General features: G+C 35.0%; 1 protein-coding gene across 8 annotated transcripts in view; it reads left to right on the top strand.

The window, feature by feature from the left end:
• The window catches only part of LOC149578410 (uncharacterized), a 92,090-nt gene that overhangs the window by 41,016 nt on the left and 25,115 nt on the right, over positions 1-25,959 (top strand). For 5 of the 8 annotated variants that reach the window (XM_089828957.1, XM_089828940.1, XM_089828945.1 and 2 more), the window contains exons 2-4: positions 25,194-25,458; positions 25,578-25,669; positions 25,767-25,816. In XM_089828957.1, coding sequence (XP_089685083.1) covers positions 25,194-25,458; positions 25,578-25,669; positions 25,767-25,816 — 407 coding nt within the window. Of the gene's footprint in view, positions 1-25,193; positions 25,459-25,577; positions 25,670-25,766; positions 25,817-25,959 lie in introns of those variants that run through there. The other 3 variants (XM_089828964.1, XM_089828971.1, XM_089828988.1) reach the window with 2 other exon arrangements.

The following is a 25,959-nucleotide window of genomic DNA, read 5'->3' on the forward strand; positions in this document are numbered from 1 at the left end:
TGCTATAAGGATCTTTAATGGGTCTTTTTGATGGGTTTTCTTGCACTGTAAACAATGACTAACTCTAGGTTTGAAAGCTATCTGGAACTATCCTGACCTATCTTAATACTACAAAAGAAAACTGAATCTAATGGTCTTACTCCTCCCTAATCTTGATCCTAGAGTGGATTTTAGTTTATTCCCTTCACTCTCAACAATTCAAGATTAATGTAAGACAATTCTAAACTCTTAAATGAACTATCTCATTGCAAAAGAAATAAAAGGACTTAAAACTTGCTACAACAAAATGATCACTCTAATGAAATTAAATGAGAGATTTTAAAACGATTTATCTACTGATTCTAACCCTCTAATTCTTACTATAAGACTCTTAAACAAATCTAACCATAGAAATAGTGTAAACAATGATAATGCCTACCTTAATCCATCTATGATTTACCAATACTGGAATGATTCCTAAAATTTAGTTTGCATGTGATAAACTTTAAGAAACACAGCCATAGAAACTACCTTTAACATCCAGATTTAAATGCTCCATAAAATGTTTCCAAGCACGAATGCATAACACAAAAATTGAATCCAAGACAACTCCTTTCCATTATCCAGAATTCAGACTCAAAATCAAAATAACAATGATTTGCTGAATAAGCAATGAAACAAAAGAAAATGAAACCCATCTTTTGAACTTACATTTTATACAAACAGACTGATCCTAAAAACTACTAATGCCATCCATAAACAAGAATAGTGATGGAATTTCTTTAGGCGATATTCCTTATTCAAAATTTAAAAGAAACCTAACAACCCAATCATTTAGGATCGGTAACTAAGAAGAAAACAGAATTGGAAGTTCTGTCATACAAGCAGAACAATAGAGAGACAAGTGGAACGTGTAATCAGGATTTTGAAATGCGTATGATGAAAGATCCTTGATGGATGGATCTCTTCTGCTAATCTGCTATAATTTTATATTTTTAAATCTGTTTTCCTGTTTATTTATGTTTTCTTGTAGAATTAGACAGAAGTGCAGCAAGGTTTGTTTGTTTTTGATGGTTTTATAACATAGAAAGGAATAGGGAACAAGAACCATGAAACAAGACTGAAATAAATAAAGTATTAAGTAAAAATCAGAATTATTGCAAACCGTACTAGGCAGATTTATTTGAATTATAGAGCCAAGCAATAAATTCAATTTATTTCCCAAAGCTCACATAGAAATTTGATCTCAAATTGGAAGGTGAAGATTGTTCTTGAATCCAGCATACATTTGGAGGTGAATACATGCAATACTCTATACACCACGTGGTGTATCTGCTGCAAATGGCATCCCACAGGCTGCAATGAACCACATCCCAACTAGAAAGATGATATGCTACGCTGAAACCCCAATGAGAATTGATGCCTCTGTCCTTAATCACCATGCACAATGCCTAAGAGATTCAGTGCCAAAGATTGCTGAGGGCTACGTCCCAACCAATCACTAACCTGAGGTTTGTGTCCCAGACTAGAAATCGCCCATTCAGAGCAAATTCATAAACAAGTTGTCAAATATGCAAAAGATGATCTTAGAATGAAGCTTCTATCTCCTTATAACCCCTCTCAATTGCAAATCAAACCCTAAGTGTCTCCAAGTGGCATTGGGTAGTGAAAATGTTATAATTTCTTATTTTAAAGTGGTCATGTTACTAGAAAATGACCTTTTTCCTCATAGATAGAAATCTGTTCACTGAATTGCCTCGAGACCAAAGAGAAAGATTTAGAGAATTTTGAGACCTTTCCAACGAGCTATCACACCATAAGATGCGCATCCAGATGAGGCCAAAAACCCCTTATTACTCCAAAATGGCTAATAACTTAGCCTTATTTAATTATTAAATGCTAACTTAGGAAATATTAAAAATATAACCCAAATAGCCACAAAATGCCCAACTGACATCACAAACTATAAAATCATCCTGTCACCTATCTGTGACTAAAGTTGGAAATCAAGGATCCACTGGCAGTCTCATCCCTAAAATCTAGGGATGCTCCTAAAATTTAGGAAACAAGTCCTATCCCTCTGAAATTGAACCCAAAGAGTAATCTCATGGAGACCCAACCTTGGGCAAGATCATACCTCCTAAAAAGTAGGAACTGCCTCCTAAAAACAAGGAACGTCTCCCAACTGATCAATAACTACCAGAACATCAAGTCCCCAACACTGAATAACCATACTGGGTCTCTATCCAACCCTGTTAGCCTACAAGACCCCATAATAAGCTGACTCACATGTCTCTGCTAGACTGAGCTAAAAGAGGGGACATGACATATGAACGGGAATCAGTGACTCAACACTTTGAATCAAAGAATCCGTACTTCCATTGATTTGTTCCAATTAATCACTTTGATTTTGTCATAAAAGATTAGTTAACTGCAACTTCAAATTCCATCAAGCCACGACATTCAAAAGTCATTGACTTCAAATTTGTAACCACTTCTCAAATGGTAAAGCATGAAATATACAAAATAATGATATAGATTTGAAATATTTAATTGATAACTTATTAGAAAAACCATGCATTACTATTCAAATGTCATCATTTAATTCAATAGTAATACCCAAAATCAACTTAAAATATCAAAAATCTAGGTAAAAGTGCATATCAATCTATCAATTCTACGTATTTAATATTAAAAGAAAGTCTTAAGGGATGATTAATAACCAATATAAAAGACCTATTTTTCAATATTCATCACTTTTCACCTTCCATTACCTTGTCTCCTTGTCTTCATGCCATTTCGTCTCTTATTAGTGCCCCTATAATATTAAATTGACTCTTTTATTAATTTGCATTAAGTTCTCGTAAGCCAAATTAAATATTTCATAAATTTTTCTTTAAGTATTCTATTGTCTCAAAAAGAGGACATTATAGTCCTCTCACTTTGAGATTGGTTGTGCTCAATCAATCATGAATCTTGTAATTATCCCAGAATTACATATAAATCTGTCAGAAGCTATGCTACTCAATTTAGGAATACTGAGATAACTACTGTGAAGCAAGGGGTATAAGTGCAACTCATCTATCCATAGGATACACGGATCCCATCTCAACCTGAAAATCAATGTTACACACATCTGCTGCGCTATTTTGATTAAAGCTACCCTAACCCAAAATTGTGTAGCAACTCATCATAAGCCTCAAAAGGTAAAGCACTTATCCTATCAACTCGTGGGTCTCAAACTAGTCTATCCATCCGATCTTGGGAATGGATGCATATCATCCTACCATATTCTTTGGAAATAACCCCATCATTGTAGTCTTGTGTGGTTAAGTCTCAACACCAGTGTGTACACTTGGGTCCCAAATTCTGCAATCAATCTCATCCTTGTCATGTAAATCTGTAGGATCTTCCTCATCCAATTCAATGAGTGGGTTATCAAATTTCCAATCAGCATTTACCTTAAGCAAGGAGTTATCTTCAAGCTGAATGTGATCCAAAATTTTGTTACTTGATTTCTTGGGGCAGTTATCCAAGTCATAGATCTACTAAATACGATATCACATCTTGGAAAAACTACCTTTCTTCATCCTCGTGTTCCTTGGATTGATTAGTGACAACAATCATATTTTTTGTTTTATGAAGAGCAACTCATGTATTATACAAGGCCTCCTGAGCATCCTTAAGCTCCCTATTGAGGTTATTAATCTCATCCTCTTTTTTCCTTAATTGACCAACATAATTTTCAGCAACCTTTAAGATGTAATCTGATTTCAAAGATTCCAAGGCTACTTTAACCCCCTGTAAATCAGCATCATAATAAGTATTTCTTCCCATTCTTGTTTGCCTCTTTTCCATTTGTGCCTTCATGTGAAGATCCTCAACAATGCTGTGAGTTTCATCATAGCTCACTAAGGCTGCCACAATCATATTTTCAGTGAATTTCAAGTGTTCCTTAAAGAACTGCTTCTCATCAATTTCATTATGAAGAGAATTTTCTGATTAGTTTTCCAAAACACTGTCATCCTTGAATGCCATCTTTATTTGGTCCTCTAAATCACTGTCATGTACAAGTGAATTGCTGATATAAGAAACACATGATTCATAACACCTCTCAAGGATGTCACCATATGTTTGAAACTCCCTATTTGACTGATTTGTGTGTAAAGACAAGGGTGTTGTTATTTCATTAAACAATTCCTCATGACATGAGGTTTTCTAACGTTCTTTAGAGATGCCCGTCATACTTTCATATTGAGTGAGTATCCTCAATAGAATGCTCGTCAATCTCAATCTCTAAATCACCAATGTAGACCTTTACATGTCCCATATCTTTGGCAGTAGATAAAATCACATCATCTCCGCTAATTGTGTTACTTGGTGGGGGCAAAATAGTGAAATTCTTATTGTCTCCAAAGATGGTCTGTATTTCTTTGGCTATTCCATTACCACAAACATGATTAGGTGTCCAAGTTTGGTGACATGTGAAACAGATCTTTGCTCTTTTCTCATTTGATTCTTGCTCCTTTTTGAAGATCCTGCAACTTGTTTACCTACTGTTATTAGCTCCTCTTCAGTCATAAATTCCTTGAATATCTTAGTATTATGCTCAATCAGTCTTTTGGAAAATTCATATGCAGTCGAAGATACAATGTGTTCATTCCTCCAAATGGTCAACAATTCAGATTGCAACTTCTTGCTTATTTCATCATTTTTTTGAAGGATGAAAGACATAATAGTGTGCATCTAGCTTTCACATTGTTTGGATGATACTTCCTAATTTTAGCAAGGAAACATTGAAACATGTGAAGTATCAAATGATTAAATTCAAGGTCAGTCATAATGATAAATGACTTGACCTTTGTCATAGTTTCTAAGATCTTAACTCTCTTAGCAAACGTGGGGTCTTTGTCATCATGCAACCCGTGGAGTTTTTTCATAATGAGCTGCAAGGTTCTGCTTAACACATCATAATTATATGGTGCTATAGGAGTTGTTACCTGTGTCAACTCGCTGAGACACATAACAACTGACAGTCACATCTTTATGTGGATGATCCACAAACCCTTGATAATGTAATATCGTACTCCGATATTCTCTCCAATTCTTTCCTCAAATAATTTTCAGTATCATAAACACAAATTTAGATGATAATACCAAGCAAATAACTAGTAAATAACCGACAATCATCGACTAGTAAATAAACCAGCAATTACTCTAGAATTCGTTATTGTGTGATAAACTAGGATTGCAATAACAATCCAATTGTATAAATAGTGATGACAATCAAATTGGATAGTCAGAAAAGAACTTGAAATGCAGTTGCGAACGCTGTTACGAATTCACCACAGATCATGAATCGGGGTTACATCCAATTCACTGAAGAAGACTTGAGGGTTTGCGTCCTTCAATCCTAAATAGAAGCTGAAGCTTCCTTAATTTCCCCAAGAGAAATCTCAAACTAAATCAATATCCAAGCCACTGAAAAATGAGGGCCCTCTTCCCTTTTTAAGCACAACAGGATGACTCTTCATATTCCTTACATGTCTCTTCCTTTTTAATTCTCTTTTGTCTTTTTCACACTTACGAGAATAATCTAACTTAATAAGATAAAGTAACTTATCAATTCCTCTTTTTAATTTGAAAGTCACTTTATTAAAACAACTTAATCTTCAGACATTAAAATAAATATCTTGTCGAACTCAAAAAGCCATGCGTGATAGCTTGCCGAAAAGCTCTCGGCAAGACACCCAAAGTCCAATGCTACAAACCTGGAAATGTGGACCCCAATTAACTTACTATAAATAGTAAGTATCAAACACTTGCAATCTCGACTCTGATCTGCCTGAAAGTGAACATGCATTTGTCGAAACTCAAGCTGACCTTGACAAGACCTGCTTAGTCCATGAGACCATGATGGAAAAGGCTAACAACGCATCAACGACTAATGGCTAGAAGAGGGGACATTATAGTCCTCTCTTCCCAAAGATTGCTTGCCCTCAAGCAATTGATATCTGCACGTTGTAACTAAAATGCTTGCATACCATGTCAAGCTCAAGGAAGCTTCCCCGAAGTGCCTCACCCAATTGTAGCAGAGATTGGAACTAATCCAACTCATAATGAAACTCAAGCTCATTCTCAGACCACTAAGGGGGATAACTTGAGGGTGGAGGAGGTGCAGTCTATTGTCCCTCTAGCAAGTGGAATAGGGGAAGGCTCTAGGGTAGATCCCATAGTAGAAGAAGGCATGTTTGTATTTAATGCAGAAAAGAAAAGGGAGAAGAAAAGACCTAATAAACATGAACCACTATTGTTGGACAATGGAGAAGTGATTAGGAGGAAGAGAGGAAGACCTTCTATCTCAAGTAGCAACACTAAACTGTGCAAAATGGTAAAAACCAAAATGCCTGACTGCTTCAAGGGCTTTCAGACCCCCTTGGATACTGATAAATAAGGTCTCACATGGATAAGTTGAAACTGCCTTCATGGAATATCAGAGGAGTAGAGTCCTTGGATAGGAAGTACATTGTCAAAAGATTACATAATTTGGCTAACGATATCGATGCAATTTTGCAACAAGAGGTCAACGCTATAGATTTTGTACTAGAGATTGCCCTAAAATGTATTTGGAAAGATGCTGCAACATTCTCTACCAAACACCCCAAAGGTAAGGGGGGAACCTCTATTCTAGTTGGCCCTAGATGGAGGAAGAATAATAGTCAGTGGGGCAACTCTCCTTGCAATAGATCTTCTTGGTATCATTTAAAGTAGAAGAATTTGAGCTTGGCATTTTCTCTATCTATGCCCCAAATGACCATCTAGATAGAATTAAGCTTTGGTAGTTGTTAACCTCTCTTCCTAACATTCTATGTATTATAACTGGTGATTTTAATATGGTGGAAGGGACCTAGGACAAATTTGGTGGTTTAAAATTCAAATGGAAAGGTAATGAGCTATTTTTGAAAGAGACTGTTGGGCAAACTTAATTCCATGGACCTTGCAGAACTCAAGAATCAATCTAAAGGCATATGGTTTACTTGGTCTAATTTGCAGAATGGGGATAAGTGAATCTACTCTAGGTAAGATAGAGTTTATTTTAATAAAGATCTGTTTAGTTTTATCAAACCCACTGATGACAATCGTGTAAAAGTCTTACCTTACTCTCGTTTAAATCATCACCCTTGACTGAAATTTTTAAACTAGGTTGTCTCAACTCAATGGTCAAAAATGTAATAACCCTCAATAGGTGATAGCTTAATTAAACATCAATTTTCCTTCACAAGATTAATGGTTTGACATTTCGTCAAACACTTTGCATGAAGTCCCTATCTCGCTGTCTTTTATCTTTAGATTACTTCCGTTTGCTTGTAATGACTCAAATTTAGTTTAGATGCATGCAAATGGTTATTAGATGTCCAAACAAAGAAGCTGAAGTACAAATACAATCTTTTTTTACCATTCAAATACATACATATGATTTCGACCTGTGAAATGTGCATCTACAACCAATAGACATTTATACAAACACCTGTCATGCAATCTAATGACTGAAACACATAACTACAACTCGCATGAAATTCACAATTAAATGAATAACCTGTAAGTGACTGCTATAGATATCAAATTGCAACAGATTTGTATGAGGAACAACATACAATAGTATGCTTCCTCTAACTTAAGGCAGGTCATAGTTAGCATGTAATAGATGCTGCCCCAATAAAGAAAACATCAAACTCCAAAGGAAAACACAGGTTTGCAACTTATAATTTCTATGTCCAAACCCTTTCGAATCAGACCAATTCACTTACAAATATCAGCTTCTCTTGCACAGTTAATATAGTTGAGAAGACAAATCAAATTGCTATACTCTAGCAGCAATTCACACTACCAATTTTAGACAATCTTCCACTATACTTCAGCAGTGGATAACAAATACTCTAAACAAATCCTTATATTTCAGCAAGGGCACAAACTTTAGAACCTCAGAAAAAGCCACAAAAAATATAATATCCAAGCATGCTTTTTCCAATGAAATGAGCCCATATTTATAATGCCTTTGTTGACAAAAGTTTCCAAAAGAAACTTTTGAAATTGTGAAAGTTTCCAAAAGAACCTTTTGAAATTGTGAAAGTTTCCAAAAGAACTCAACTCTTGAAACTTTCCAACTTATCTCTTTTGACAACATTTAATACTTGGCTGAGGTGTAATATTAATGAAATAAATGGTCCCTTCCAATGATGACTCAACCCTCAAGTGATATTATAAAGTTAAATTATAACTTTATAATAAGTCATTTCATGAACTAATAATAATTTGGCCACTAAAAATATTATAACTCCCAAAATACTCATCATTTAAATATGCTGTCTAAAATAGGAGTTACACCTATTATTTCTCCATGTGACCAAATGTACTTTCCAAAAATAGAAAGGGTACCAATGATCAATCAATAATCAATCAACAATCAACAATAATCAAGATAAGAACAACAATCAACAATAATCTCTGCCTTGGTACCAATTATTTCACCCAAATATTTGTACCTTTAATTCGCTATGATGTCCCTGATCAGTTTTAATCTTGTATAGAAGATATCAGTCTAAAAAAATGCAACAACTATTCTATAAATTAAGAATTGATCGAAATGGCAATTTCAGACTGAACTGCCAAGTACTGTAGCCTTCAACCACTTCCAATAGAACATAATCATAACTTTCTGCAATCCTAATCACCTGTTAAGTAATAATACAAAAGTGCTCTCCAAGAAGAACTATAGGTATACAAGTATACACACCAATTGAGCATGCAATCCTTTATAAGATTCACTCCTGTTATTTGCAAGGGTTTCTTGTGATTTCAACTTCCATGAGAACACAATGGTGATAGAAAACTCCGAATCCTACTTCCTTCAATGTTCAAAAATACTATTAATTCAAATGCTTGTAGGGGTCCACAATTTTTCTATAGACCTATGATGACCAGGTTAGGCAATCATGTCGCACTATGAAATAAGAGCAGCCCACGGGCTCAAATTGTTGTAGCATCCAAACAATATAGAGTGGTTTCTTGGTGTATGCAATCCTAGAATTTCATCGGTTGGTGCTGAAGGAGAATTATGTTCCTAGTCCACTATTAGTGTTATGCTTTGACAGAAGTATGAACTATTCACAATTATAGTGTTTTACAATATTCAGAGACTGCAAGTAATTGGAACCTCCCAGTGTCATGTTTCATGCATACACTAGCAAAATGCTCCTGATGAATTTGTTCAAAGGTCTTCGACCAAGTGTTAAAACACACTACACTCAATGTTGATGCATGAATGTATGAAGGCATGTAAAAATTGCGTATTTGAAGGTATATCACCGTCATGAAATGTATTATGCTAATCCCTATCCGATAGAAAATGTTGCCAATGGAGATATAAGGAATCATGAGAAATGTTCCCTCAATTGAATAATATTCATGCTAGGTATAATTCCTACACTTATTGTTTCATATAGTCCAAATTTCCACCTACTGACAGAACTAAAAATGATTCTGTGTTTGATTTAATAACAGGATAGCTCGAAACTAGTCCTTCTCAAATGACCATTCACGACAATGAAGCAACACTCTCAACAATTTTCTCTCTCAAGCACAACCCAAACAATAGATATAGTTACCATATAAAATCTATTTCAAATGTTGATGAATGAGTCTCTCTGGCCAAGTAATCAATGACAAAAAATTCTAAACCCTACCACTTCAACAAGTGTCAACTTAGAAAAGAACATGAAATGAACCAGACCATTGTATTAAAAGTGTTTTTAAGTTGCCCAAGTGTTTCCTCTTCCACATGTTACCAAAATATTCTTTGTACACTTGCTAAATTCTTTGACCAACTCACCATGACAGATGTCTGAATTGTATTGTATTCAAAGAGGATTCATGTTCAACAATTTAATATTTCCTAATGATTGTTGATTAATAAGGAAATAAATTTTTGTATGTTCCTTGAGGTTTCGCAATCCCTGAGAGTCTAGATTTTATTTGTCGGAGGTAGAAGAAATACAGGTATTTGGTTGGCTCAACATGTGTGGTTTGTAGAGTTAGTAGAGATAATTGAACTGTGTTAGAAATGGTTGTTGTACCATCAAGCTAGGGATGATTCAAGTTGTTCTAAAATGTTGGGAGCCGTTAGTTCATTGGAATGGTTTTCAAGAAATTGAGGTCATTGTTAACAATTGTACCTGTAATTCGATATGATGTCCCTAATCAGTTTTAATCTTGTATGGAAGATATCAGTCTAAAAAAATGCAACAACTATTCTATAAATTAAGAATTGATCTCAATGGCAACTTTAGACTGAACTGCCAAGTACTACAGCCTTCAACCACTTCCTATAGAACATAATCATAACTTTCTGCAATCCTAATCACCTGTTAAGTAATAAAACAAAAGTGCTCTCCAACAAGAACTACAAGTATACATACCAACTAAGCATGCAATCCTTTATAAGATTCACTTTTGTCAACTGCAAGGGTTTCTTGTGATTTCAACTACTGTCAAGAAATGTATTATGCTAATCCCTGTTTGATAGAAAACTTTGCCAATGGAGATATAAGAAATCATGAGAAATGTTCCCTCAATTGAATAATATTCATGCTAGGTATAATTCCTACACTTATTGTTTCATACAGTCCAGATTTCCACCTATCGACAACACTGAAAATGATTCTGTGTTTGGTTTAATAACAAGATAGCCCGAAACTAGTTCTTCTCAAATGACCATTCATGACGATGAAGCAATCCTCTTAACAATTTTCTCTCTTGAACACAACCCAAACGGTAGATATAGTTACCATATAAAATCTATTTCTGACGTTGATGAATGAGTCTCTCTGGCCAAGTAATCCATGGCAGAAAGTTTTAAACCCTGGCACTTCAACAAGTGTCAGCTCAGAACAAAACATGAAATAAACCAGACCATTGTATTAAGAGTGTTTTTAAGTTGTCCAAGTGTTTCCTCTTCCACATGTTACCGAAATATTCTTTGTACACTTGCTAAATTCTTTGACCAACTCAGCATGACAAATGTATAACAAACAATGACCTCAATTTCTTGAAAACCATTCTAATGAACTGACGACTCCCAACATTTTAGAACAACTTGAATCATCCCTAGCTTGACTCTACAACAACCATTTTTAACATAGTTCAATTATCTCTGTTGACTATAAACCACACATGTTGAACCAACCATATACTTGTATATCTTCTAACTTTGCCAAATAAAATCTAGACTCTCAGGGACTGCAAAACCTCAAGGAACATACAAAAGTTTCTTTCCTCATTAATCGACAATCATTAGGAAATATTAAATTGTTGAACATGAGTCCTCTTTGAATATAAATGAGGAGCCACTGAGTTATATTGATATCCTAAAATATTAAATTCTCTGCTTTGTATTGACTGTAAAAGTAAGGCCGATAAATTGGGCTTTGGCGGCAATTTTGTTGAACTATGTAACTCCTTCCAAGCTACATTGAAGCCTTATATTGCTTGATTTTTGCACGTTTGTAATAGTTTATGGGTTGAAAATTCAGATTTCAAACATTATTTCGCCTTCAAAATATCCGTCAAGGAAAATAAACTATAGTTCAAAATCTTACATTAAACATACCCCTCAAGTTCCTCACTGCAAGTAAAATCAACAGGCACCATCAAATGTTCTCCTTCGTTTCTAATGATTTTTTCAAAACCTTTGTTACAAACTAAGGCCTGATAAATTTTTTAATAAAGTCCTCTTTCAATATTTAGTTCCAACCATAGTGATGACAAAAATGCATTTCAACATTTCATATCTGCCTTAAAAAGATCTTATTAAATACATTCCCAAATTTATCGGGTCCCACCACTAATATTGGCATCAATATTTGCAATTACAAACTATAGAACTCAAAAGATTAACATTATTCACTAATTATTATTATTTTTTTGAACTCGGGAATTGAATTTTAAAGGCTAATAAGAGGACTCATCAGTTCAATACGATAGTTTTTGCAACAAAAAATCACAAACTTATACTAAGGAAATTTTCTCACTGCAGCTGCTTTCCGGACACAAACAACATGCACTGATGGCTGGAATACTTCAAATTAAAATGGACTCTAGTGCAACATGAATTCAGAGTTAATAAAGCTTTATTTTCTCAAAGAAACAGGAGAAAACGTTACGCTCTGAATAAGTTTTGGAATCTGGAACCCTTTCCCTCGTAGGGACTGCACAATTTAGCCCATCTTTTTTTGGGATTCTTAGAGTCTCATAATAATCACTCTAATAAAACCTTTTCAATTTTATCTTCTGATAAACATCACAAACCAACAGGAAAACCAACTTTGGTACCATTGTAATATCCTAACCGGATATTCTCTCCAATGTTTTCCTCAAATAATTTTTTAAATCATAAACAAGAATTTATACGATAATGACCAACAAATAACCAATAAATAACCAGCAATCATTATCAGTAAATAACCAACAATTACTCCAGAATTTGTTATTGCATTATAAACCCCACAATACAATAACAATCCAATAATTTAAATAGTGATAATAGTTAGATTGGATAATCAGAAAAGAACCTGAAATACAACTGTGAACTCCATTGCGAATTCACCACACAGATGTTGAATCGGGGCTACATGCAATCCACCAAAGAAGACCTTAGGGTTTTACGTCCATGAATAGAGTTGAAGCTTCCATAATTTCTCCAAGAGAAATCTCAAACTAAATCAATATCTAAGCTTGCTGAAAAATGAGGTCCCTCTTCCCTTTTTAAGCACAACGGGACAACTCTGCATATTCCTTACCTATCTCTTCATTTTTAATTCTCTTTTAGTTTTTTCACACTTAAGAGAACAATCTAACTTTATAAGATAAAAGTGACCTATTAATTCCTCTTTTTAATTTTAAAGTCACTTTATTAAAACAACTTAATCTTTAGAGATTAAAATAAATATCCTGTCGAACTCAGAAAACCATGTATAATAGCTTGCTGGAAAGCTCTCAGCAAAACGCTCAGAGTCCAATTCTGCAAACCTGGAATTCAGACTGCAACTGACTTACTATAAATAGTAAGTATTACATACGTGCAATCTTGAATCTGATCTGCGTGAAAGTGAAGATGCATGTGTCAAAACTCAAGTTGATTCTTGACAATACCTGGTTAGCCCATGAGACCATGATGGAAAAGGCCAACGAAAACTCAGAAAACCATGTATAATAGCTTGCTAGAAAGCTCTCAGCGAAATGCTCAGAGTCCAATTCTGCAAACCTGAAAATGTGGATGGCAACTGACTTACTATAAATAGTAAGTATTAGATACGTGCAATCTCGAATTTGATTTGCTTGAAAGTGAAGATGCATGTGTCAAAACTCAAGTTGATTCTTGACAATACCTGGTTAGCCCACGAGACCATGATGGAAAAGGCCAACGACACATCAACGATTAATGGCTAGAAAACGGGACATTACAATTGAACTAGAACAAGCATTGAGGGTTACAAGGCTCAATTAAGAACTCTCCTATCTGCCTGGTCTACCTCAGGCAAACACTTTTCCAGCTCTTCCAACTTGGAAACAACATCTGTACATTGCATAGACTTCAATTGCCATCCCATAATGTACATCTTGTTTCCTATTTTGCTTTCCTTTTGCAAATGTTTTAGTAGTTTACTATTAAAAGTGTCATAAATTCCTTGGAAAAGTTCTCGCTTTTTAGATTTTCCAATTTATTAAGTTTGATTCCATGAATTTGTTGCATTGAAAATCTGTCCCTTTCCACTGAGAATTGCTGCACTTACACTATATCAACTCTAATAATCTCCCTCTGAAATTATGCTCCTGCTGTTATAGATTTGCATACAAATTGCGTTTAACTAATTCTTTCCTTTCACCCCTTGTAATATCACTGTGCTATCCTCATCCAATTCTCAATTGTTCCGCTAAACAGTTTGCTTGTAGAAGTCCAGTGTTCCTTCATTGAATACACATGACTGAATTTTTAGTCTTTCTAGACTTTTTTTTTTGACCTCCTGACAATGGTGGATTCCAGTAATGTCACTATTTGTGTGCTCATTACAACAATAGATTAGGCAGTCATTCACATGCTTGCAAATGGTCTCTAAACAGTGATAAGTAAAATTTGCAACTCCCTCCACATGGCCCAATTTTTGGTTAACTGACAATAGTTTTTTCCTTGTATGCCGCTTCACACCAGATTTTTACAACTTTTTCATCCCCTAAAAATGGTTGTTCTAGAATATGTAATAATTACTGAATGTGGTGTATAGCAGTTCCCATACTGAGAAGATTATGTAGTAGATGTCCAGTTTTCTGCAACAACTTGTTCTTTTGATTGAAAAAAATTTCAACAGTATTGATAGCAGTTTGGTGTGGATGTACCAAGGTCTTTCAGCTGTCCATAATTTTTTAAGAAGGATTCAAGGCTGTTTGCAGGTTGTACTAATGGTTGTTATTTAGTGATTTTTTTGTTTTGTTATGGTAGTGCATAATCCTTATTCTTTCTTGTCATCACAATATTGTAGACAAACGCAAACACAGTAGGTTCCTTGTAGCTTTTTGCACTCTAGAATAAAGAATTTGAACTAGTTTATGTATAAGATGGCGACTCTATATCATGTAGCTGCTCCTAGATAAGATCACACACAGTAGACCCAATTTCTCATGCACAGGAAGTCTATTTTGTATCCTCAAACCCAAGAGCTCCAATATATCCTCTAGCAATACCAAATATTTAAACTCAACACATTTCAAATGTATTCGATGCACATATTAATCAAAAAATGTTTCTTCATTGTTAATCACTATAATCCACGACCATGCCAGATTGCATTTTGAATCACATGCTTTCCTCAACGTTAATAGAAAATTGGACCAAGATGTCTAGAGACCCACGACAGTAACATTGTCTGTGTAAATGCATCCACAACACTAACCCCCAAATGAGCCACATGCACTTTGAATGTTTTGGCAAAATAGGCTGTGAACTTTCTATCAAACCCATTAATTCCTACTACTTATCGTTTCACATCATGGAATTTCTCTATATTAAAGATACTCCTAAAACACGATAAGTTCTCTGTTCAAAAGCTTTGTAGATTCCTTCCTCTTCTTGGAACTAGAGTTCAATGATAGACTTCCATGGAACTAACACATGGGATAAAGGAAACTTGATTGACATATTGTGTAGCTTTCCATCCTCCAACAATGAAATGTATGAGGCAACTCAATGTAACACTCAAAATAGTGTACATTTTAGCACATATTACACCTAGGGCAATGCTTGGATTGTAGTTGACACTGACAGCTCTGCACGTCACCTATCCCATTCATTCATTTTATATTACTAGGTTTTGGATTCTCTTGACACATGTCAGATTTTTCTCTTAATTGTTCATTCCTTACATCTACTTATGACGAATGCTCTGCTATTGTTTAACTCCACAAAGAAACGCTTAGATACTAGAACTCCAAATTAGCTCGACATAGTCTCTGAAGGCATATGACATTCACCTCATAGAGTTTAATGCGTGAAGCCTTTACACCAACATTACTGAATTTTTCTTTCTATAGAATGCATGGAGTTCCACATGATCTCACTAAATAGATTCATTCATAGTGCAATGAAATCATTTAGCCTAATATCAAATAGTGTTAAAGTAGGGCAAAAGCACAAACTTGTATCACCCTTTTACAAAGGACAAGGCTAACAAAAGTATAACTGTTCACCTTCAATGACATAAAATTGGTAGTATCATTTAGAATTTGAAAATGAAGTAAACTAATGAAATGTGTAGAAATAGATGAAGTTTAGGATTATAATTTTAAATAGTTATTTGGAATAAGAATTAATATATTTTTCTAATTATTAGAGTCAATTTTTTAGTGCTGAAAATTAGGGGTCTAGTTCCTATCACAAAACTAAATGGAAATAAACTTATTTCCCTTAGATCTTAGATTATGTTATAGATAAGATATATATCTAGAACAATAAAATTTTTTTTTGGCTTTAGATCTATATTTTATCTTTTATAATGATTCAAATTTCAACTCACTTGTAATCAATAGTTTTCATCTCTCACCACATATTTTAGAACAAATCTATTCTAACCAAAAGAAAAATTATACATTCTAGAAGAGAACTCTCTTCTAGAACATCAATATGATTTTTAATTTTTTTGATATGATTTGATATTTTTTTCTTTCTCAAAATCGACATCTTCTTGAGTGTTTAAATACATACTTGTAGAATTTTTTAATTACAATATACTATATCTAATTAAAACACTATAAACTCTATATGAGAATATTATTGACTTTGAGCTCTATAAAATGGTGTTTATGAGTTATTGAAAAAATATCATAAAAAATAGTAAGAGTTATTAAAACATCAGTTTTTTGAAATAATTTTTTTTCTTTATTAATTAGATGCAAACTAGTATAGAACACGTATTTAATAGACATTTCCAATTGGAAAAGTGTTAGACCATATATAACTTAGCTAGAATTAATTTATCTAGATCATATGTTCAATTTTTTTTTTTAGATAGAAATACTTAAATTCAGTCGTTCTGATGAGTCAGCTTAAAAGGTGACACAACTTTGTACTTTTACCTAGGAGTGATGAAGGCAAACAATTCCTTTTTCCAACAAACTCACAAATCAAACTTCGACACGATACATTTGTTGTCTTTCCCTTGATGATTCTATTATGCTATAGATGACTTCAATGTTAACGTTTTTCGATATTAACGACAACTTTTAATCCCTCGAAACCTATGCCACATTCAAAGTTGGATTTACAGTGCTTTCCTTTTGAACACCTCATATGTCTTGAACCTACAAAATATAATTATTTTCAGCCTTCTTTACTACCAATTAATATTTGAATTTATTTTTCAAACTTTATAAATTCCAACTTTTGTAGATGAAATTGTTAGTGTAAACAATTAATTATTATTACACTTTACTTAGGTTAATGCATTATTATATTAGTTGTCATGTAGACACCTAGGAGTATGTGTAGTCATATGAGTTGTCTTGTTGACAACACAGGAGTTTGCATATTCAACTGAGTTGTCATGTAAACAACACAATTGTCCGCACTCTAATTGAGCACATGGTGTCTACAACATTTCTTTACGAGATACACCTATGTAAGCTTATCCTCTCATCATCGCACAAACTCTTGTGCTCAATGGAGGATAATCCACTCTTGGTGGACATGTGCTTAGTTGTGAGGCTTATCACTTTGTTGACTACTAGTCATTCTAGATGCCTTTATATATAGGCACTTCTAGTGTGTATTTATCAGTTATTCATTTTCATATTGTTATTATGATCATACATTGTTGGTCCATACTGTGCTAAGTTCTTGAGCTTCTTTGAGCTTCTTGATCTTGGTGTCATTTTGCTCTAAGGCAAATTCTTACATGGTATCAGAGTTGAGGGAGCTTCATTTCATAGCCATTGGAGACTATTTTTTCTTCACCTCTCGGAGGGCCACAATTCAAATCCAGAATATCTGTAGTTATTGGGAGCGTCTAGAGCCAAAGCGGACCTCACCATTGTGTCCGGAGCATCAATTTAGTGAATTTTGACTATAAATTTGCATACTCTAGGCTATAGTAAAAAATGAGGCAAATTTTTATTGCAAACCAGAACCCAAAGGCCTGATTTGTGAAATTGGTATGATCTTTTAGATCTGTGCAATTGATTTTCAGATCTGCAATTTTTTCATTTGCATCTCTGCATTTTTCGAATCTGCATTTTTTTCGAAATTTTTTGGCCATCAGGCCTATAAAAGAGCATTTTTTGCAGGCAAATCGGGCAGTCAAACCTCGGCACCCACGACCGAAATATTCCATATTCCATGGCATATTCCTCATAACCAATCGACACATCCAACATACCAGCGTTTACATTCAAATCACAACGGACACATCACAAATCAAAAAAGCCATCACTCTTGGTGGCCTCTAAGCCATTTTACCCTCTGTGGCCCTTTGTTTTTAAACATACAAAATATCACCATACGGTGAATGTGGGACTAAAGTCTCACACCCACTGTTGGCCAACCGGCCCCTCCTTCACTCCTTGGCGCCGCAAACACCATCGCTACAACCACCATCCAACGACTCCGTCGACTTTTGCTTCCCGGCACGGGCGACCTCTCCAATAGCTCCTGCTAGCAAGTTCCTTCCTGGTGCCACCTTAGCTCCGATGCGGCTAACAAGTCAGTGATGTACGATCAACACAATCACCCACATAGTAACTTGCCACGTCATTAGGGCAGAGCCCTCACCATATGCAGTTTTGATTTGACAGTCCAACTTTGGGAGGCCATATCTCAGTCATCTAGACTTCAAATCAGGTGCAATTTTTTTATTTATTTTGGCTAGAATTTCCTGAACTTTTAGTGGTGCTATTATTTTTTGGTATTGGTGGCACGGATTTGTCAGAAAATTTAGTTTTTGGCGACTGTACCTGTCCAATCTTGCATTTTGCAACTTCAAATGTTTCGTACGGGCTCATCTAGACACATAATCAAGTTTTGTTTTTATGAAAGTGCATAAATTTTTGTCTACTTTCCAGATCTGCAATCAAATTATAGGCTTGTGTGGATAGAAATACCACTTTTAGAAATAGGTCCTTTTTTGCATTGTATTGCTTTGATCAAACTTCAAAATTGTTGTACAACTGAGCTACATTGCTAAGTACCAGATTTGAACTCCAAAAGGAGGTTGTAAATAGCAAAATCAAAATTCCACTTTGGCCTAAATTGGCAAGTGGCTATTGTAATTGCACTGCGTATTAAGTGCCTAAAGCATTCATTTTGGGGGTGGGGGTGGAGGGAGGGCGGGGTTTGATTGAGTGAAAAGGGCGGGTGTCTCTTGGTGTTGTGTTCCTCTTTTCTTGTTATCTTTCTTTCCTTGCATTATGGGAAACCTTAAGATTCCAAAATTAACACCACATAACTATGCCACATGGTTAGTTAAAAGATGACATGAATTGATGAATGAAGAAGTTTCTCAATATGCAGATGGATCTTTTCCAAAACCAACAGGTGATCAAATATCTCAAAGTGAAATTTGTGCTTGGGAAACAACAGATAGGAAAGCCCTAGGACTCATTAGGTTAGGAGTTGATGACAAGATCCTCCATCAAATCATAAAATATAATACATCCAAGGAAACTTGGGATGCCCTTAAAAACCTATATGGGAAAGTGACTGAGGAGGATGTCTACAAGATTGAAGATGAGCTTATTCCCTAGATCCTAAGAGCTTTGATTCTATCCAAGATTTTATCATTAAGGTGAATGAGTTGAGAACAAAACTTAATGATTGTGGTAGTTGTACTGGACTACAGTTAGTGGGTTATACAGACTTGACTATGCAGGTGATCTTGATTCTCGCAAATGCACTTTAGGATACATGTATCATCTTGGTTCTGGCCCCATTTGTTGGCAAAGTAAAAAGAAAAACACTATTGCTCTTTCATCGACTAAGGTTGAGTATCGAGGAGCTGTCACTACGGCTACAAAAGCTATTTGCTTATAGCATATTCTTGAGGAGTTTGAATTTGACATACCTCGACCCACAATCATACATTGTGATAATCAGAGTGCCATTGAAATCTCAAAACATCCAGTTCAACATCAGCAGACCAAACATATTGAGGTTCATATGCACTACATCAGAGAGCTAATTCATGAGCAGGTCATTACATTGCAATATTGTCCTACAAAAAAGCAGATTGCAGATATCTTTGCCAAGCCCTTCACTGAGGTCAAGTATCTTCATTTGTGAGATCTCTTGGGGGTGCGGGATATTTCACCAGGGGGGTCACATCACTCTTCTCCTCTTTATTGTACTCATCTCTTTTTTTGGGGGGGGGGGGTTTCCCATAGTTTTCCCTCTTTCTCCATTTTTAGAGAGATTGCATTGCATTGCATCGCATTGTATGTAGAGCATTGCATTTGTACATGGGTACCTAACATGGCCTAGTAGCCAGGACCCACCATGCATTTCATCATAGTTTTTGTAAGCTTAAGTGCATTCCCCTAAGTTGCACTTAAGGAGGGGTGTTAGTGTAAATAATTAATTATTATTACACTTAAGTTTACTTAGGTTATGCATTATCATATTAGTTGTCATGTAGACACCTAGGAGTATGCATAGTCATATGAGTTGTCTTGTTGACAACACAGGAGTTTGTATATTCAATTGAGTTGCAATGTAGACAACACAATTGCTCGCACTCTAATTGAGCACATGGTGTTTACAACATCTCTTTACGAGATACACCTATGTAAGCTTATCCTCTCATCATCGCACAAACTCCTGTGCTCAATGGAGGATAATCCACTCTTGGTGGACATGTACTTAGTTGTGAGGCTTATCATTTTGTTGACTACTAGTCATTCTAGATGCCTTTATATATAGGCACTTCTAGTGTGTATTTATCAGTTATTCATTTTCATATTGTTATTATGATCAGACATTGTTGGTCCATACCGTGCTAAGTTCTTGAGCTTCTTGATCTTGGTGTCATTTTTCCCGAAGACAAATTCTTACAGAAATATATGCTCCCAATTAAAGGCTTCATTCACGAAAAAATATTATGATTTGTAGTTAACATATATCTCAAGGCACTATAATATTTTCTTGAGAATGTAGCAGCAAAAACCTTTGCCAACCCCTCGATATAATTTTCAGAAATGTTGGTAATATAATTTTTCCTTGTACAATCTATTTCCCAATTCAAATTTTAAAATTCCGAACTGCGAAACCTTTGATTAGACCCAACAGGATGGCAGGGTCGAGGCTCTGATACCACTATACCCTCCTAATGGATATTATCCAAAATTTTTCCCACAAAAAGTTTTTAGAATATATAAACATATAAATTATGCATTGAAATCCAACAACGTTAACCAGTGGTTGCTCATATGAATTTTTCATAAATATGTTATTGTATTATACATCAGCAACACAATAACATTAATAGCATCCAATCCAATCTTAAATACAACGTCAATAGTCAGACTGGAAAGAAACTAAGATATGCACCTGTAACCTCAGATGTGAATTCTGATGTAAATCCATTGCAGCTAATGAATTGGGGTTACGTCCAATCCACCCAAGAAGCTTGAAGGGTATTGTCCTCAAGTTCTGATCAGAAAGCTCTCCCCATGTTTCTCCAAGAGAAACTCAAAAATCAAATCCAAATGATAAAACAAAACATATCCAAATGAAACCATCTCTCCTCTTATTGTCCCATGCCATGACTCTTCAGCTTCCCCTACCTTGTCTCCTTGTCTTTTTCCCATTTTGTCTCTTATTAATGCCCCTTTAATATTAAATTGAGTCTTTTATTAAACTGCATTAAGCTCCCATAAGCCAAATTAAATGTGTCCCAAAAAGGGGGGATTACGAACTAGTGATTGTAGACGTGATTCTTTTTCTGAGATGGGAACCCATTGTTGGTTGTACTGGTAGCTAACCTGGAAGTAATGAATCTAGGCACTCATATTGGTAGATTTGACTGAACATGGTTATCTGGAATTCCCCTTATTTAAACGACAACCATGAGCATGTGCGGCTGACTTATCTTGAAGAGGGAATACTAGTGTTCACTGTTGGAGTTGCTGAAGCCGTATATACCTATAGGAGTCCGTGTGCACAACAGACAATGTGGCATCCTCTATATAGTAGGTGGGTCTTCTTCTGATATGAGCAGTTTGTGACGTTTTGCTGAGATGTTTAAAGTTCAACACAATATGAATGTAATTAAATGTGTTATACGATTTACTGTTGTGTGATTCCAATTGGCTATTATTATTATAAATGCAATTGTTTCATTGAAAACATTGAACAAACAACCAATTTCTTCATATTAAAAGTAGTAAAACTCAACAAAACCTTTACAAGCAAACTGTTTGTTTGAATAACAAAGACACAAGGATCAAAAAAATTATCAAAGAAGGCGTGGGTCTTTACTATGGTATCAGAGCGGTGAATCTTGTCACCCTAGTGGGTAATAAAGTTTGGGAAATAATATGACAGATTGGAGGATACAACCGTTGACACAACATTACAAATTGAGGAGGACTAGGGCACGTTTAAATGCATGAGACGAAGAGGAAAATCAGTAAGAGCAATTTATTGCAGCTGAATAAGGTTTTGATAATATGGGTGATAGGAATGTTACAGATCTGGTGAAGAGATTTCTGCAGTTATTTGACACCATAGCATAGGAACAATGATTAGCCCAACAAAAAGCATAAGAGAAAAATCAATAAATGGATGTTTTAATTCAGATGATGGTGAGATAGATGGGCATTAATGTGAATGCAGGTAGGAACAATAATGGATATGGTGTGAATAATGCAAGGAATAATGGATGTGGAAACAATGATGGAAATAATGCAGGTCAAAATGTGATAAAAAATGAAATACATAATGGATCGATTGGTGGAACCGTGGAAGATCATAGGTTGAAGATAATTTCAAACAGGTACCTAGGCCAACAAGAACAATATGTTTGACACCCATTGTAAACACGTTTCAACGCTGTTTTCTAGTTCAACAGGGATAGGAGGCACAGGTTAATGAGTTGCAGACTTAGTTTAGGAGAGATGGGGAAAGTGGAGGAAAAGAGTTTATGGAAGCCATTACCTTTAGAGAGTACACGGATGTGAGGCTGGAACATATGCCTTGGACAGGGGGTAAAGGACAACATTCCGATTTACAAAAGAAAGTTAGTGAACTTTCTCTACTGTACTTTGATGAACCTAATAAGATGACTGCTAGGATATGGGTACAAAAAGTGGAAATGTATTTCTGGTTGAATCCAATGCTAGAAGACGAGGCCATAAATTTTGCTGCATTACATTTGGATAAGCTAGCATATGAGTGGTGACACCATGGCATGGTTACCTTGGTCCTTGATCAGATTACCTCTTCTCTTGATTTCATTCAGATGTTGATTAAGTGCTTTGACAAAAAAATCCCGAATTACACTTTAAGGAATTTGCTCAACTTAATCAATGGGGGACAGTGGACTTTTACATTGCAGAGTTTTAGAGACTTTGGGTTTTGGTTATTGATATTTCCCAAAGGAAGTTGTTAGTGTCGTTCATGGATGGTCATGCAAGACCTCTTAAAGGATTGATTCATGGATTTAATTCAACAACCTCACAGGAAGCCTATAAAAAGGCTAGAGATATGGAACCTTCTTCCTCCAGAGAGAAATTCCACTCAAAGGGGTCATCTTCAAAGACAGACTAAGATAAGATTTTTTTAAAGAAAGACCGTCCTAAAAATGAAACCAAAAGATTGGATAATTATCATCTTACTGAGTGAAGTTGTGTCTATTAATTACAGACCAAACAGAGTTCAATTCTATCTCAGGTCACTTATTAACTTTATAAGCATTTGGCCAAAAAAAGGCTTTCCTATTAAATTATTTGGGGGCACCTGACCCAATTCATGTGTCTTGGAAAGAAAAATCAAATTTATCTGTGTGTGTATTTCATATGCTCAACTCTTGACAGTAATATGTAAACAAAAACAAAACAAAGAATATTGTTCCAAAATTGGGCGGTATAGAATATTGTTTCAGATTCAGTGTTAAAGAATAGTGAAAGAAGATTAATAGCAAAATGAAATGAAAAAAAAACCAAGAAAACTTGATATGGAAATAGTTACCATAAACTCAAACCCAAAGAGAGCATGAAATAAGCAACAAGAAGCAACAACCACCAATGCCAAGTAACAGGGATTTGATAGTGAAGACCAATGAGGTTGATGGTTAGTGTCCCTCATGAGTGTCTCAGGCAATGCCCTCAGTGAGGTCAAGGGGTAGCGCTCCTTGCAAGGGTTTGGGGGGAAACCTTTACTTCAATGAAAATCAAATTTTTATAACTGCAAGCAAGGAAAAATAAACTTTGAGCATGGACAAGTTTTTAAATTTTAATATAAAATTCATGAATTTTTGCATTCACTTGCAAGTTTTATAAAAACTCGTTGGGGAGTTCTTGGGTAACTCACTTATCATATAGAAACTTGCCAAGTTTTATAGCATTGAGTGGGATTACATATATGGGTAACATTAATATATATTAATATATGATTATAATTTTTAAAAATAACATTTACATATTAATGCATGAAAGTATTTTATAGGTGAAAACATATTAATGTATTAATTCCATCTGGGCTTGGCTTGTCTGAAATTGAATTGTTTATTCCAGCTTAATCAGCTCCAAACCTGGCTTTAAGCTATGGTCCCTGTTCAGGCTATGCATACAGATCTAATGAATACCAGTGACATGTCATCAAAAGTTCACAACAAGACCTATTTTCTGGAAGTGCACAAAATGTATCGAGGCAAGAAAAGGATATCTAGTGGTTTGTTGGTGCAAGATTCATCAAAGATTTTGAGCCCAAAGAGCATGAATCAAGTGCAGTCACTTTATTTGTCCACAGTGCACCTAAATCTGGTGTCTACACTCAAGTTGCCAATAAATGCGAAGTCAAGGTTTAAAAATTAATAGAAAAATTAAAAACAATTGTAACATAAATATATTTTCTGGGCTGGTTTGCTCTGTATTTTTCTGTGTTCTGCTGGATTTATCCTGGATGAACCCACAGTTGTTTTACCACATCATAGCTGAATCTCCTCATGTGTTCAAGATCTGGATGGGGTATGAACTGCACCCAGATCCGCCTGTAAACCCAGGCAAACCAGTGGCATGGTCTTAAGCTGAACATAAATAACAATGAATTCGTACCTGCTTTAATATTTCTCTTGCATGATGATTTTCTTCCAGAGAACTGCACTCCACAATTTGTACAAAATGGTACCTTTTTCTGGTAGAAACTAATGTAATATTTGGCTATGCAGCAACTGCAAGTATGTTTGTGTCAAACATATAATAAATCATAGAACTAACTAGGTTGATTATCAAATCACACAGGTTTCTTGTCTTACTAAATTACTAATTTTATTCTTTCAGTACATATTTATTTTTCTCGTGCCTGTGTGGCTATAAACATTAAATTGCTGTTTTGTAAATAACACATAAAAACTCGCCATTTTATTCTGAAATATAAAACTTTGTATTCCTGTTGGAATTTGCAGACACCATAATATATTCAAAAGTTCCTATTGCTCTTAGGCTCTCAGGGCAACTCTTGCTTGGTGTAGTGAGGGTGTATTCAAAGAAAGTTACCTACCTCTATCAAGATTGTGGTGAGACTTTACTTCAAATTAAACGAGTATTTCACACGACTCATGCTAATCTGCTATCAGATGCTATCAGGGCACCATTTCATGCAATAAATTTACCCGAGACTTCTGAATTTGAGTACATGGAGTTTGATGATATAGGATATGAAAGCACCAGGTGATATTTTTTTTCACTTTGAAGTTTAGAACGATAGAATTGAGAAGAATATTATTTCATTATTCTGCTATGAAAAATAGATATACAAATTTGAGATGAATTAGTTCTTATTGATGCAGAGATTTAGATACTCATGTTAGCAGTCGTGATGAAATCACATTATGTGAAAGGCCACAACCTTTTAAAGCTAGAACTTGGCTGCGACCATTTGGTGAGCTACTAGTTTAATATCAGTTACTCTCAAGCATTTTTTATCTTTTTTATTGCAAGGTTTGTAATTTTGATAAAATAATTTATTGGAAATGTAGACCAGGTTCATGGTACCAAGGCCACGCATACAGCGTTCTCCTTTAGTGAGGTTTGAAGCTCTTAGCATTTGCTACCCATTTTCCCTTCAGTCCTTGAACTTCCCAAATGATAAATGAAATGGCTTTTTTCTGCACGCAAAAATTACTTTTTGAGCTTCCATATGAGTATCTATTTTCGTAAAGAATATCTTTG

Source organism: Cupressus sempervirens, chromosome 1, assembly GCF_028749045.1.
Source record: "Cupressus sempervirens isolate cs-2001-9-10 chromosome 1, ASM2874904v1, whole genome shotgun sequence".
NCBI classification, from domain to species: Eukaryota; Viridiplantae; Streptophyta; class Pinopsida; order Cupressales; family Cupressaceae; genus Cupressus; species Cupressus sempervirens.